The following is a 16,499-nucleotide window of genomic DNA, read 5'->3' on the forward strand; positions in this document are numbered from 1 at the left end:
GCCGTCTGTCTTCTTCTCTCATTTTCTTCCTTCAAAAACTTCATACAGTACCCAAGGTTTGCCAGATCGTCTTGAACCGCCCAATTCAGGGCATACTGCACCAAACCAACAGGAAACTAGGATGATTCAGCATTTCAAAATAGTATAGAAGGTCCATAATGGCCTAGTTCACCAGGTCGAACCACCAAGACTCTTATAAATCCTCTCCCCACCTTTCCATCAACCCCAAACCCAAACCCTCTCGAGCCTCTGTCTCCCCCCTCCCTTCTCATAGACAAACATTGATGCCCGATGACATTCTATCCTCTCTCCAATCTGTCCACCTCGCTCTCCTGAGTTCGATGGCCTGCTGCCCTACTTCGACTCCTCCACCATTGCCATGTCAACTACCAAGTCCCCTAGCCTGCCAGAACCCTTGTACCTTCCCCCATCACCTCCTCTGTCGAGAAGTCTCTCTAGATTTAACATTAAATGGCTGTACCGGCATCGAACTGACACCAGACTACATAGTACATACCATGTATCAGTACGGTACCTGACTGCATGGGTCATGGTATCGATTCCGTGGACCTTGGCACTGCCTTTTTCTTTTTCCAACTCTGGTGGGTGCTAAAAAGATGGAGCAACAAGAGTCTTGACCCATTCTCTCCAAAGAGAAGAGGAATGGTTTAAGTCAGCTTAATAACTGAATTCGATGATAAAGGCCACTCTCTTTCAAACGGAGTGGCAGAGTCCCTTATCCGAGGCTTTTCTCCTATAGAGACCTAAAGAGAGAAAAGATATTTAAAAGCCCTCTATTTTTTAAGAATTAGGTAAATCTCATACCACTAATCGATCCCATTAGGTTGACAATGGCACATCCAGTTTCAGCTAGTTAAAGCAAAGAACATAGGCCATTGGATCCAAATAGATGTACGAAGATGCGAAGAAAAATGTCCCATGTAAAACTCGAAGAACTGTTGTCTTTCCAAAATACCTAGGATAGGTCCGACAGCAAGCCTCAATAACCCGGCATTGATTGGCAACAATGGCAGTAGGATGACAGCTAACCATAAAGTTGAAAAATTTAACTTTGAAGGATCATTTTACGAACAATAAATCCCAACCTTTATAGAATGGAGACACTATCAGTTTATGTTTAGGGCTTTAGGCTTAAAAAGATGACTTAGAGGATAAAGGTAGATGATAAAAGGAGACAGCATAAAACTTAAAAATACTCAAAATCAAGGAAATGTTCAAATTTCTTGTCTTTGCAGCAAAATAAAGAAGCTATGTATTTGCACTATTAGACTTTTAAATTTACCTGGGCCTTATATTCTCTACGAAACAAAACCGGCAAACCTTTCAGAGAAGCTTTAGGTATAGGGCAAGTTGGGTGATGAGAAACTCAACTCAATTAAGCCTTAATACCAAACTAGTTGGAGTCAGCCACATGAATCCTTTTCCTCCATTCCACTCTATGTAGGGCATAGTTGGGGAGGTCAACTTTAACTGGAAAGATTATCATCTATTAATATCTTTCATATTTAATTTACTTATTAGCCTATTTAAGCCAAGAACTTGAGCACATATTTTGCACATAAATGACATATGAAATCAGATAGTAAAGAAAAAGAAAAGAAAAGATGTGAAAGTGCTCTATAAATAAGATTCTTATTCACCAATTTTGCAAAGCATAGAGCTTATTAATTATAAAAATATTGAACAGATTTGTCAACTCCATCAAATCCATTGATAGAGATATTCAAAGAAACCTAGCAGCGGGACATGTTGGATGAAACTCAAACTAACCTAATGCATACACATGTCTAAATAAGACTCTTTCAGATAGAGAAATGCCTGCAATAACAAACACACAATTTCCCTAATAAACTGGAAATGATCTAACAAATTTTGAAACAACGTGTCAATGACAAGACCCAACTGACCCCTCCAAAGTAGAGGGTGCCGACTAGCTCAATTGGTAAAGTCGCTGGATTTGATGCTTGTGACATGGGTTCAAATCCTGCCCTCACCCAAGTCCTCCCATCCTAGTTCTCAGAGAGAGAGAGAGAGGGAGAGAGAGAGTATGTCACAACATGGCCACATATGAATGCCTAGTTCCATTAGAATATGGACCTCTGATATGATAGGTTTTGTTTGCGATTGTAGCTCCACACCACTATTAGTTTCTTTGTCTAGCTGGCCCACACATTTCAACATCAAATACTATTGAGTACCTCAAATATTGCTTATTCTTGCATAAGCTTCCTAGTGAAGACATTAAATATTTTGTATTTGATCATGTCTAAGCTCCCCTTTTTTTTGTTGTGAATGTCTTCGCAAACAGGTGACAACAAGGTTTGCCTTCTCAATATCAAAACCCATACCGGTGCCATCCTAGTATGGTGTCGGTACACTAGGTACAGGGGTTGATTTGGTGTATCAACATTTGGTACATCCCATGAACTGCATACTAGTGCAGTATTAGTATGATCAGTACACAGCGGTACCTATGGCATACCATGAGTGACAAAATTACTACCAAAAAAAAGTGATAGAATAAAGTAGATATATTTATCATCTTTGTAGTTCATTTTTTCTTTCTTTTCCTTTTGGCCTGCATGCAAGACTACATATCATGCCCACAGAAATTGGTCACAGTTATATCTGTCAAACAAATAGGGGAGAGAAACCACCCTCTCTCAAATTTGAAGAAAATCCAATGGAAAAAAAGAAGAAACGACATTATTCCTGCTACTCGAACTTGCACCTCCTCCTACTTGGATGCAGTTTGGGGTTATGTCAAGTTAGGGCCAACCAACAAAATACCCAACCATAACTTGATCTAACCCATCAATTAACTTAACTGCATAAATTTAGTCAGGTCATGTAAGGTTGGTCAAGTTCTGTTAGCTCAAGAGACAATTAGTTGAGAAAAGTTTGTAGTTTATCAGACACAGATGACATTTGGATTGGTTGGCTAGAAGCTTTAGAAATATAGGTTTCATAGGTTCGGTTGGTTAAAAAGTACAGAATATACACTAAATATGGGTGAAACTGGTTGGGAGACTTTGGAAGAAAATTAGGTTAGATTCACAATAGGTCAGGTAATACACATGCCAATGCATTGTGTATATAAAAGTTTGAGACCACGAGTTAATATATATAGCTAAGCAAGCCAAAATTGATAAAATAGAGTAAGAACATCACAAATTTTTCCATGTAATTGAGAGTCTCCTCCCAAGTAAGAGTCACCTTAGATAGGTCTAATTAAATAATAAAATCAAATAAATTTCAAAAACATGGACAAAATCATTATATATGACATGAATGAATAAAGATTCTTATTTCAAACTAAGCATTTGTAAGATAATAAAAATAGTCATCAACTTGGGTGAAGGACATAAGTGGCAGAACAGTTGGAATCATATGACATCCATTTTACAAAGTATAGAAGATGTAAATTGGACAAGAAATAACAATCTGATAACAATAAAAACATACCAAGCAGAAACAGAAAAGATGATTTCTTATTATACATGTAGAAAAGTATCCAAGGTATGGAGTAGGAAAACATACCCAGTCAACATGTGATTCAAATGTTGCCGAGCAGGTAGCATCATTATCAGTCAAAGCCCATCTCTTCAGTGTCCCATCACGGCTCCCCGTGAAAAGATAATCACAGCCATCAGGAGACAAAGGTTTTAAAACAGCCAGGCAGTTCACACCTGCACAATGCTGCAAAAAAGACAATATCTGAAGTGGAACAATATGTCCAACGTCTACATCCACAGCTTAATCTTGAAACCTAAAGCCATGATCATTTTATAGCAAGGTGGTGCTAAAAAGGATGATAAGGAGAATCAATGAAGGAGGAGAAACACACCATACCTTCGTGTCATCTGCGTCATTCAGCACATATGTTAAGCGTTTTTCCTTTCTAGGGCGTGATGAATTTGATGTGTTACCAGCACTGCCCACACGATGCATTGCAAGCGTGCCTAAAGCAAATGACATCAATACTGTCAAAGGAACCATCTCTATATTTGTTTAGTTTTTAAATAAATGAAGAGGGAAAAATTAACAGGAAGAACCATTGAATAATAACAGTACAGCAAAACAGTGATAATATGTCAGGAAAAGATCAAGAAAGCACATGTAGTTAACATGATCCTTCTTTCAAAAAAGAATTTGCAAGTTGTGATTCACATATCAACATTTCATTTGGTGATAAAAATTTTCAAGCCTGATGCTTTGCACAGAAGTTCTTGCAAGTTGCCTGCTAATTTGTTTTGTAAGATCATTCATATATCCACATTTTAGTTAGTGATAAAAATGATTCAAGCCCTATCTTTGCACACACATGTGCGCACACAAAAAAATGTAAATCATGGTTCAGCCTACATATAACAACAAAATAATTAGGTGTTATTTACACTACATCATGGCTGCTTGTTGCATTGTATGGGTAATATCGTAATAGTGCCCATAATTTTGTCATACCAGAGTTCATATAATATAATGTTAATTCGTCTGTTATTTTCCTATTATAGTGGCTCAAAACAGGTGCTGTGACATAGCAATAAAATCATGTCAAAAAGGGGATTTTAAGAAAAATAACATAATGCTAGTCCATTATGAATGTTATAGCACCAAATGACAATTTTGGCCATCACCATTATATAGCTAAAATAGTGCTATTAAGTATTAACACCATGACCAATACACCATACTACAAATTGCCAACCAGCTTGAGATAAGTGTTTCTTTAAAGTCAGCATTCTGAGTTCTGCAAATAAAAAGAAACCATCCTACTAGCAATCAAGCCCATGAACAAATAAAAATTAACTTTCAAAACTCATCTACAATTTTTCCCCGGACATACTATGGATTCGCTTTGTTGTTCTTAAAAATCAAACTATGTTAATCTGATTACTAACATTTAGTAAATCAAGATAAAGTTTTTTGGGTACATTAATAAATTAAGATAAACTTGGCACGACAGTAAGGTTGCTCCAATGAGACCTGGTTGTCATGGATTTGAAACATGGAAATATCTTTCCACACATGGAAGTAAGACTACATACATCCGGCCCTCCTCAGACCCCACAATGGTGGCAGCCTCATGCATCAGGACACTTTTTTTTTTAACAAATTAAGATTAAATTTAAGGGAAAAAGGCCTCCACTGGTGATAATGTGTTCTTTCGAAACATGAGCTCATATTACTTAATTTAAAAAGGTAAAGATCATTTATTTGATAATATATGAGTAAACCAGCATGCCTCATGAGTCCTTATAAGCATTTTTGGGAGAATGAAGCCTATGAACATGCTCTGCCTACCATCTTGTCAGGCTGCTTGAGCTAGGTCGACTACAGCATAGATACAGGTCCTTTTTGAAAAGGTTCTCAGAAATCATATGATCAAAATGGGATGGGGAAAGACTAACAACCAAGGTTTTAAATATCAGTGGAACAGCAAAGTGCCCTACTGTCCTAAGTCTCTGGATGGAGCAAAGTCCCAAGAGTCAAAATGACACAAGCTAGAAAATGGACTAGGATGGAACAGGACATTCACCACCCTGAGTGTCGCAATGCAAGGCATGCTATCAAATAGTTTTTGTAGTTGATAAATCAAGGATAAAGTGGGGCAGTTTCATGGTTGTTCGGACCATCCGTAAGAACATAGAGAATTGTTGTGATAACATAACAACTAGTGATCTTATATAGCTTTAGCAACAGGTACATTCAAAAAAAATACAAACAAGAACAAACGAAATGTGAAATCCGTTATAAAATAAGTCACCTGATAAACCGGATCTATATTAAAGTGAACTCGATGAAACTATGACACTCATCAGATGTTATGTACAATTGAATACAAACATTAGCAGTACAAGGACAAACTTCAAACTGATAGTGATCGATCATTAAGCATGAGTAAGTTAAACTTTTCCACAGATAGCTTTCCAGTCATCGGATGTTTCTTCCACGGCACATACTTTGAAGGCAAATACACTCACGGATGCTCCTTTGGGAAGAATGCGCACTTACTAGGGCCCCCCCCTTTCAGAATCGGACCTCGATTCGCAAAATTTACAATTTCTCCTATAAAAAGACTTCTAACAGATAGTCATATAATGGAACCTAGTAATCAGGTACGTGCAGGTCAAAATTAAATTCCTAGCATGCCTCGCATGACGATTCCTCGAGTACTTCTGAAACCGGAATTAGGTCCAGAAAAGAATCGAGCGAAGAAATCAACGTCTTTTTGCAACAAAAACCCTCGATACCAGATGGAATCGAGTAGAGAAATCGAAGACCGGACAGTTTATACCATGATTAAAAGTATCCGATCATGGCGATCGATGGACCCAAGAATTTGATCGTTGAAGATGACGAGAATTAGGGATTTGGGCGAGGGAAGGAACGATGAGACAAGAGAGGACGTACTGAGACGAAGCGATGGCGATGGATCCCCTGAGCCGTTCGGAGTTGCGAAGAGGGAGGGCTCGATGAAAGAGAGAGAGAGAGACGCCGGGCCACCACGGTCCGCAGGAAGAGTAGTTTTCCTTTCTTCCTTCTTTTCTCGTTTTAGCTTTATTAGACGCTTTTGTTTTTGACTCGGTGTACTCGCTTGGGCCGGCTTAATTCCCTACCAAATCCATAGTTTGGGTTTGGCGTAGGGCTGTATGGGGGTAGACCTCAAGACGTCTCGGAGACGCCCTGCCGTCCATATAACCCGCGGAAATAAGATGCCACGAAGCTGCAACATGGAGGAGTTTTCGACGTCCGGTAAAGTAGAAAGATAACGGAAAGAGTACAGGGAATCAAAGAAGGTGGATTCCCCGGTGGAAGAAAACGAGGTCTGTGAAAGAAAAACAGGAGTATCATAAAAAGAAAGAGAACACGAAATATTAGGCTTATCCAGTCGGGTCGGGCATCCGGCCTGGTTCAGGTCAATAGAAAACAACTTCGGATCCTTTGAGCCCGAAAGAAGTTTTGGGTCAAACTCAGGAGAATTCATTGGTTAGAATTGATGTAGTAAGTTTTTATTGGATGGTGCAACATACACATGATAAAATGATTCTAATTAATAATTTTTCTAAATTTAGATAGGTACGTATCGTGGATAATTATCTTGCCATCTAGCTAAATATAGATAGTTAAAAATTAGAAATAAAAAGACAAACAAAAAATCATTGATTAACAGCAATGTATCTAGAAAATACTAAACTAATGGTAGTCCCTGTAGACTACTTTCAAAATCAAGGGAGGAGAGAGGTTCGACATCATTAACAAAAAGTAAATAAAAATAGGAGGGAGGGAGGGTTTGAATAAATATGATTTTAGGAAACTTCTTCTAATATGACTATTAGATCTTATTCTAAAAAGAATTTTTTTGCATGTATACACTCCTAAACATTTAAATTTGCATGAATATCCTTTCGAAATTGATATTTGTATATATACCCTCATAAAATATTTGTTTTGCATGCATATCCTTCTTTTTTTATATTTTTTTGCATATAAACCCACATCATTTAACGTCATTAAAAAAATTAATGGTTTAAAATTTAAATGACTAAAATATCTTTATAGATAGATATGCAAAAAGAAAATTTATAACGGTATATATATAAATAGCAATTTTATGAAAGTATTCATACAAATTTGAATATTTAGAAAGATATATATATATATATAATTTTAATTTAATTTTTATCTATTTTATCTAGATGTATTCAGGCCTTCTTACTCTATAATGTAGTAGCATATTACACAATATAATAACACGATGATGATATTATATAATATTTTATATATTAAAATATTATATTTTATTTTATTTTTATGCAAGATGGGATGATTATGTCTATCTTATAACAATATGATATACTTTATCACTTCATAAAGATATTTTCGATAAAAATTTTTAAAATAAAATATAATAAAATTATAAATTTTTATTGTTACATAACGTCTAAATCCACAACTATATCCATTCTATGTAAATGTACAAGCTATTTATCTAATATCATATTTAAATATTTTTCTTAGAAGCATATTATTATACATTGAAAGAACATGGATGGTTACGATCTGTTTATTTTTTAGATAAAATAATTTTGACCTATTATTTGATAAAAAAAATATTTTATATATCTATATAAATTAATAACTTAAGTAAATTTATTATTTTAATTGTATATGTTAATTTTCTGTTAGAATAAGAAAATAATTAACAAACTAAGAGAGGTGTATTTATGTTAAAGATTTTTTACGCATATACCCTTCCAAATATTTAAATTTACATGAATATCCTTATAAAATTGTGATTTGCATATATATCCTTATAAATTTTTTTTTGCACATCTATCTATAAGGATATTTTAGTCATTTTAATTTTAAACTGTTAATTTGAACAAAGTTAGATGATATAGGTATGTATATAAAAAAAGATATTTTATGAAGTTATACATGCATATATCAATTTTGAAAAGATATTTATGCAAATTTAAATATTTGATAGGGTATATACGTAAAAAATTCTTCTAAAAATTATAATTACATATGTGTCACATCTAGCATCTAAATTATATGTGTCAATGAAAGTTATAACTAACGTTATAAGTATAAGAATTGTTCACAAACAGCAACTTAAGAATGCATAAATAAATACTAACAGCCATGGAATGCATATTTAAGAGAAGAAAGAAAAGAGGGAGGGATGAAGTCCAAATTATTTAGTGTTGATATGGTAAGTCCAATTAATTTAGTTTCAAAATAGAGAAAGATAGAGTTTAACCTAGTTAGATGTTCTATAAAAATGGTTTAAAAAGGATGAGAGATGGTACTTAGGTGAGAAAGCCCATGGGTAGTCAACTTCTTTTTAAGGTAAATATAGAAGTTGTCACTCTTGATATAGAAAATAAATAGAATAAAAAAAATCTATACCTTGATTTTAAAATTATCATTTTATATATGCCAACAAATAGTCACATGCGATGCATGTTTTATAAAATAATAATAACTAAAGAAGGACAACAATTTTTACTAAACTTTCTTTTAATTTAGATAAAAGAAACATGTAGACAATAAAAAGATGGATTTAAAATATGAAACAAAAATAGTAATAAAACTAAGCAAAATAAATTAGAATAGAACAAAAAATTTTGCAACTTAAGATGAAATAAGAAAACATACATCATTGAAGTAAAAAATGGATCACTTTAAGAAACAAAAAATAAAAGAAGAAAGAGAAATTTGAAAGTACAACATTATTTTGTCAAAAAAAAGACAAAATAATCAATAAAATAAAATGGTAAAGATACAGCAGAAGGAAATAGAAAATAATAGAACAAGATACAAATAAAACCAAACCAAAATGATGCAAAACAAAAATTTAAAATCTATATAAATGAATTAAAAACAAAAAGACAAGTTAAATGGAATTAATAGAAAATTAAAAAAATAAAATTATCAAATTGATATATTTAATAGTTAGATGATAAAAATTTTAATAAAAATAAATATATAAATAAGAGAAAGAAGATTGGCATAACTTAAATTTATGACAATAAAATGAAATATAAGTATACATAGAAAATGAATGAACATGGATAATTTTCAGGATAAATAAATGGTCAAAAATAAAATATACAATGTAAACTGAAAAATAATGACAAAGATATTCAATAATATATATATATATATATATGAAAAATATAATAATAAAAAAATAAAAATATTAATAACTTTTTGAGAATAATATAATAAATTTTATATGAAAAATTAAAAGAGTAAGAATAAGTTAGTGTATGGCTTGCAGTTAGGGGATCAAGATAGGAGCCTTTGGGAGAGGAGGGCAAGTGCTATGGGATGGAGGAGGGAAAAAATAGAGGTAAAGACCATATCCAATATTTTTTTTATTATTTTAATTTACATATTTATAAAGAATCAAAATTACATTTAATATTAAATCTATGAGCATTATACAATTTATATAGCTTAGATTTATCTCATGGATTTTCACTATAGTCCTATTGATTAGATTTACTATTTTTGATAGGTAGTAGTACATTTAAAAAAGCTTATATGAAGATTTTCTATAACAAGATCTTAATTATGAATAGCATAATTGAATTTTTTAGTTGTTGACCACATATATAGCATAGTTATTTTTGTTGCATGATTAGCACATGAATTTATATATTTTGTAAATATATATTATTCTAATTATATATAATTATTTTTTATACATATTGCACATCATTTTTTTTGAGATATTAAATATTCATCTAGTGAAAAAATTTTTGGTTGCATCAGGTAACTAAAATCATAATTTTTGATCCTCCATCTCCTTCGCCCACCCTTCCATCTTCAACACCTAACACCCTTGCCCTCAAGATGATCTCTGCTCCTACTTCCTTTGCTTTGTTGCCCGCCAAAACCACTATGTCATGTCGACTATTTGAAAGTGCACATATCTCCTCCATGGATCCTCAAGCATCAGCAAAATCAGTAGCCACAATTGCCAACCTCCTCGAGCTCAACATCTATGACATCAAGCTCACTACCATCCCCTCCAACTCCCATCTCCATCATCTCCTCGCCTGTTTTATCCCCAAGTTCATCATCATCATTAAGGACATTTGTAATACCTAGCCTAAATGAGCTTAAGATCAAATTGGCCTACTCTATTTGACCGATCCAACCTTCAACAGACACCCCCCCCAACCCAAAAAAAAAAAGATGCACAATTTTTTTAAAACAAAAAGGATGAAGAAGACTCCTATCCTCACAATTTTGACAAAAAAATCCAATGCCAAGTGAGATTTTGGCACTTCCCTTCTATTTAAGGACCTCTGAATTCTGTCTGAATGCCACACTAGAGTTTAAAGGATTTTTGCTAGATTTGGCCAAGCTTCACCTATTAAAAATTATGTTCCAAAGTCAATCGTCAGCCTGTTAATAATTGAGCTCATATTTGTAATTGTATATGAATTTTAATTAATAAAAATTATTTAATTTTTTCATCACAAAATTGTACATCTTTTTTTTGAACTCCTATGTTGTGATGAAATCCTTAGGACTATTTTAAATTGATAAAAAAAAATTATCATTTTATCCTTAAAACTTATTCGTGATCAAATGATATGCTGTTACTAGGATGATAGCTATATCAAGTGTAGGTCATTGTGTGCCATATGGATTGCTTGTCCTCTTAACTAAAGAGTATGGAGATACTAGTATGACATGCAAGTGAGATGTAAAAGTATATTTTATTGAACGTGATCCAACTATGAAGTACTCTGCTATCAAGAGTTGCTCGCAAAGGATATAAGTATAAGTGTTCCTCTGACCTGAGATCACCACGATGGCTTATAAGTAACTCACTGTATTTTAGTATCGGACTATCTGAATTTTTAATTCAGTGATGAAAAATTTTTGAATATAGTTAAATATTTGTTAAGTCAGTATGTGAGTCAAGATAGGATTGATCATTTCTGATTTCAGAAGTTAGTGCTACATTGTGTTTCAATTCAGCAAAATCTTAACCAAGATAGTCCTTATAAGAGTCATAAAATTTATGAGATTGAGACACATTATGGATGTATTGATTAAAATTGACAGTTTAACTCCATATCATCCTAAGCACTGAGAGTCAAAGAGATGAATTATATGGTAACCATAGTCTAGAATTTTTAAATATTGCTTTGCAAACATTCGACCTATCTGGATGTCGGATACCATTGCTTGATAGTCACATCGATTAGTACAGAAATTTATTTCTATGCTACCGACTTAGGTTCGAACCTATAGGGTCATATTCAAAAAAAATTTCTGTCTAATCAAGTGGCTGATTAACGATTGAGAATCGTTCGAGGGTATAATCATCAATAGATTGATGGTTAGTCTTATGCAAAAGTTACGATAAATTAATTCACTAAGGGTTAGTGAATTATAGAATAATTGATTAGCAATTAGATTGTTGATTAGCTTAATTTGATTAAGCAATGTGCTTTGATTTAAGTCTGATTGAATTGGATTTAATTAGATTTGATCTGATTAGATTATGAGATGATCTAATTGCTAAGGATGATTGATTCCTGATTTGATCAGGACTTGGGCTCGATTAAATTCTGATTTGATTAAGATTTAATCTAGTTCATATGGTACCTAATTAGATTAGATTCTGTTATCTAATTGGGTCTCACATAATTTGATTAGGATGAAAATCAATTGGATAAAACCCTAGAGTCTAAACTAGGTTGGACTCTTCCTAGCACCGACCACCCTTACCCATGCCACATTTCTCAACGTAAATTCAGAATTTGCATGAAGAAACTATATGCCAAAAAGATGGCTCTTGTCCCTTCTCCATATCCTCTTAAATGAGGATAAAATCTAGTTCAACTTGAATTCAAATTGGATTTGAATTCAACTTGGAACTTGATCTATATCCTAGTCCAAATTTGATTTGAACTAGATCTTATCCTCATCTTCACACCAACCTTAAAATCTCCTCAATTTTGTGCGACAAAATTGATGATTAGATTATCATGAAAAAATTTGAGAAGTGGGGCATGAGGTCTTAGGGTGAGAAGCCTTCTTTGGTGTGTGAGATTAGAGGAGATCTAACTCCTCTTGGGTGAGAGACTTAGATCAGATCTAGGATTTTTGGATGAGAAAAAATCAAAAAGAGAAAAGAGTTCTCCGCTCTCTTTCCACCACCATATCCTCCTTCTCTATCTTCGATTTTGAAAAAGTTTGAGAGATCCGAAGAAAAGTATAGATCAGCTATCAACAAGATCTTCACATAAGCTTATACTTTCGGGGAGATCGATCAGCGCAAGACTTCTAGTGGACGATCTATATAGGCTGGACATCCTATGCGGCTGCGAGTAACCAACAAGATCATGATATTCGGATGTAATGATCTGCTACCCATGCTCAGATGATGAATTTTGAACTCATGCTTGATATAGATATGATCTATAGTGTAGATGTGATTGACTAGGGCATGTTTAGATATGATCTTGCATGCTGTTTTTATTTTTAGATCTCATGTATGCAATATAACATATTATAGATCCTAAGGTAAGCATTTTAGATTAGATCTAAAGCATGTTCCTTAGATATGATCTTGCACATTTGGTCGTGAACAAGTTTTAAGGATGCATGTTTAGATATGATCTTGCATGTTTGATCGCGAATAAGTTTTAAGGACTAAATGATAAATTATCTTTTATCAATTTAAAATAATCATAAGGACTTTATCGCAACACAGGAGTTCAAAAAAAAGATGTATAACTTTATGATGAAAAGTCAAATAATTTTTATTAATTAAAATTTATATATAATTACAAATTTGAGTTCAATCGTTAACAGACTGATGATTGACTTTGAGATATAATTTTCAACATCATCTTGCAGTCTAAGTGTCACCAAAAAGCCAAGCAAGAGACCGGCAACTTTTTGATTGACCCACTTCTCTCTCTTTCTTACCCATTGGATCATGCTTTCCGACTAGCCATAGCCAGATTTTTAAACAAAAATAAGGAACCCTATTTTTCTTTGATTTTTCAAACTTTCTCTTTTTTCAGCATCATTCATCACTTCTGATTGATAGTTGGAGTAACTATGACTGCAATATTGTGACTCTAACCATTGCCGACCATAGCCATGCTAACCAAGAGCCCCTTGTTCCAGAAAAATGAAGAGCAAGAGTCCCCTATTTCACAAAAGACCAAGGAAAAAAAGAGAGAAAAAATAAGAAATAAAAAAAAAGAGAGAGTTTCTCTCTCTTTTATCTCTCTTCTCTATTTTCTCTCTCTCTCATATTTCTTTCTCTAGATTGATTCTCTTTCCATTATCTCTTTAGGATTGTTTGATCCAATAAAAATTTTTCTTCAATGACCTTGATGAACCATGATGAAAGGATCTTGATCCATGGCTGCCAAACAGCATGATGGTCTCTGTCTTGATTCTTGCTAGATATTGTTATATTTGATCACCTTTGATCTTTATTGGACCATCAATACCCTAGCTTAATTAAGATTAGATTAAATCATGTTGATTGGATTGATTAAAATGTTGGATGTTACCATTTGGCCAGTCCTGTGAGGATGTCAAAATGTAGTATTTTTATTCTTAAAAAATTATGAAAAAAATATGATAAAAATATAATTTTTAGATATTAGACTCTGAGAGAGATTTTCAAAATTAATTGGATTTATTGGTTAGTTTCACTCGTAAGAAAATAATGCTTCATATTTTTTAGATTTAACATCAAATTATATAGTATTTATATCATTAAAACTTGAGTCATATATTTGTGCTTTATAAATATGAAGCATGATATTTATTTGTTGAACTTATCTTATTAGATAATATTATTTGATACATTATTGAAGACATAGATTCTATCATGGATTACAATCAATTGATTTCGATTTTGGATGTTTGCATATTGTTTGATTTGAAAGATGAAACTGATTTTATAGAGAAAGAGATTTGAATTAAAATAGATTTTGACTTACAACCTAACTATGTGTCGGAACCCTATCAGTGAGGTTATACTCCAGTATATCGATATCCTAATAGTGAGGGTTATGTGTTAATATGCTGATACTCTATCGGTGGAAGTTACGCATTGGTACATTGATACCTTGCCAATATAGGTTATGTGTTGATATATCGATATCCGTCCATTGGATATCAACGTCTGTTAATGGAGGTTATGCACTGAAACATTGATGCCCTTCCGATGGGGGTTATATGTTAGTGTATCGATATCTTATTAGTAGAGGTTATATATTGATATTTTGACTATTCTGAGCTCATTATCTAGTCCAACCACAAGATATAAGAATGGTCATAGTTCATGACTATTGAGATGAACTAGATATTTAGAAAAAAATTGATTTATGAATAAAATTTAAATTTTGAAAAGACTAAATTCGTATAGATCTTATTTTGATTAATGCTATATATTTTGAATTAGATTTTGAATTAATGTATACTTATTTTAGATATATTATTAATATTTGATTTATCTATCTAAAGTTTTCATTGCGTACTGAACTATCTAGATCATTATTCTATATTTTACTATTTTGATAAATTTAAAAAATTAGTTTCACTCTCGATTCATTATGGGAGAGCGATTAAAAATAAAATTTGAAAATTTTATTTTATATTAAGATTTTTTGAAGTTTGATGCAAGATTTTTAGTTATTTAAATTAAGTTAAAATATTAATTTATTGATTATTTGTTCATGGGATAGTTCTCGATGATGAGCTGTCAAGTTCGATATCTAAAACCTCGAGCTCACGCTTTCCTTCAACTCCCACCTAGCCACCCTTTTCGTCTCCACTACCCCTAGATCCATCATCGTTGTCGAGGATATCGACTGCTCCCTCGATCTCTCCGATAGCAAGAAGAATAAGATCAAACCTGGCAACGAACACAAGCACGAGCCCCACCTAGTGGCGGTGGTGTGGCATCCCCACGGCATCATTGCATGTGGTAGAGGGATGGTGAACCCTTTGGGGTCATGAATGGTTCTCAATCAAAGTCGTGATTAATTGCTCTTTTTCTTTCCATCTACCATTTTTTCTCTATTAAACCTACTAGGTGTCGAGTCTCGATTAAATTGGTCCAAAAATGACGTGGTGGGCCTGATTTTTTTTTGATAAAGAAGGGAATACTTCATTGCATAAAAGAGCGATTTACAAAGGTAAGAATATCCAGGAACCATGAACAAACAGCATAGATGCAATACCAAAACTATACAAGGCAAGCCTAAGAATCACAAGCAGCACCTGGGACATATTCCAACATAGTAACAAAAATAAGACAAACAGTAGGTGCTGTTGAGACAGTCATGACAATACCCAAACAAGTAAAACGAAGAGCTTGAGTAGGTTGCATAGACCACGAGATGATCCATAGAGGAGTAATAGCTTCCAGTGTAGTCCCGGAGGAGAATAAGCTATCCATAAAACATTTACTGAAACAAAGTGTATGCAACTATAGGTATGACAATAGACCCTGTGAAGAACAATAAATAAGAGGCTCTTATACCATGCAGAATCTAACTGTGCCAGATAAAAAAGGATCTGCGGCACGCCACTGAAAGGAGTACGGTGGTCCTGCGAACCACTAAGTAGAGCAATAGATTTCATGAAATCCATAAGGGCTTAACGAACCCAAGATACAGCTGATCGGAGTGAATCTGAAAATCGGCCAATACACTGACCCCAACTAACAAAGCAAGTAGTAACAAGTATAGTTTGCACAACTGGTAGTACAATGTGACCAAAAGGTAATCAGAGAGTATAGCATTTCCAGAATAAGATATGAACAGCTAGCGGTGCAATAATCAAAGTATGATACCTTGGAATTACAAACAGAGGAGGGTGAAGGATGATAATATTCCACTACCTCGAAGTATAGTCTGAAAGCTTGCAAATAAACATTGATACTCTGAGCCAAGATACTCTGAACC

At 33.5% G+C, this 16,499-nt stretch overlaps 1 protein-coding gene across 3 annotated transcripts in view; it reads right to left on the reverse strand.

The window, feature by feature from the left end:
* The window catches only part of LOC105032370 (uncharacterized), a 44,333-nt gene extending 37,713 nt beyond the window's left edge, over window positions 1–6,620 (reverse strand). For 2 of the 3 annotated variants that reach the window (XM_029261007.2, XM_029261006.2), the window contains exons 1-3: window positions 6,436–6,620; window positions 3,874–3,983; window positions 3,562–3,720 (exon numbers count right to left, since the gene is read on the reverse strand). In XM_029261007.2, coding sequence (XP_029116840.1) covers window positions 3,562–3,720; window positions 3,874–3,972 — 258 coding nt within the window. In that variant the 5' untranslated portion in view covers window positions 3,973–3,983; window positions 6,436–6,620. Of the gene's footprint in view, window positions 1–3,561; window positions 3,721–3,868; window positions 3,984–6,435 lie in introns of those variants that run through there. The other variant, XM_029261008.2, reaches the window with a different exon arrangement.
* Between the last annotated feature and the right edge of the window lie 9,879 nt (window positions 6,621–16,499).

Source organism: Elaeis guineensis, chromosome 4 (assembly GCF_000442705.2).
Source record: "Elaeis guineensis isolate ETL-2024a chromosome 4, EG11, whole genome shotgun sequence".
NCBI classification, from domain to species: Eukaryota; Viridiplantae; Streptophyta; class Magnoliopsida; order Arecales; family Arecaceae; genus Elaeis; species Elaeis guineensis.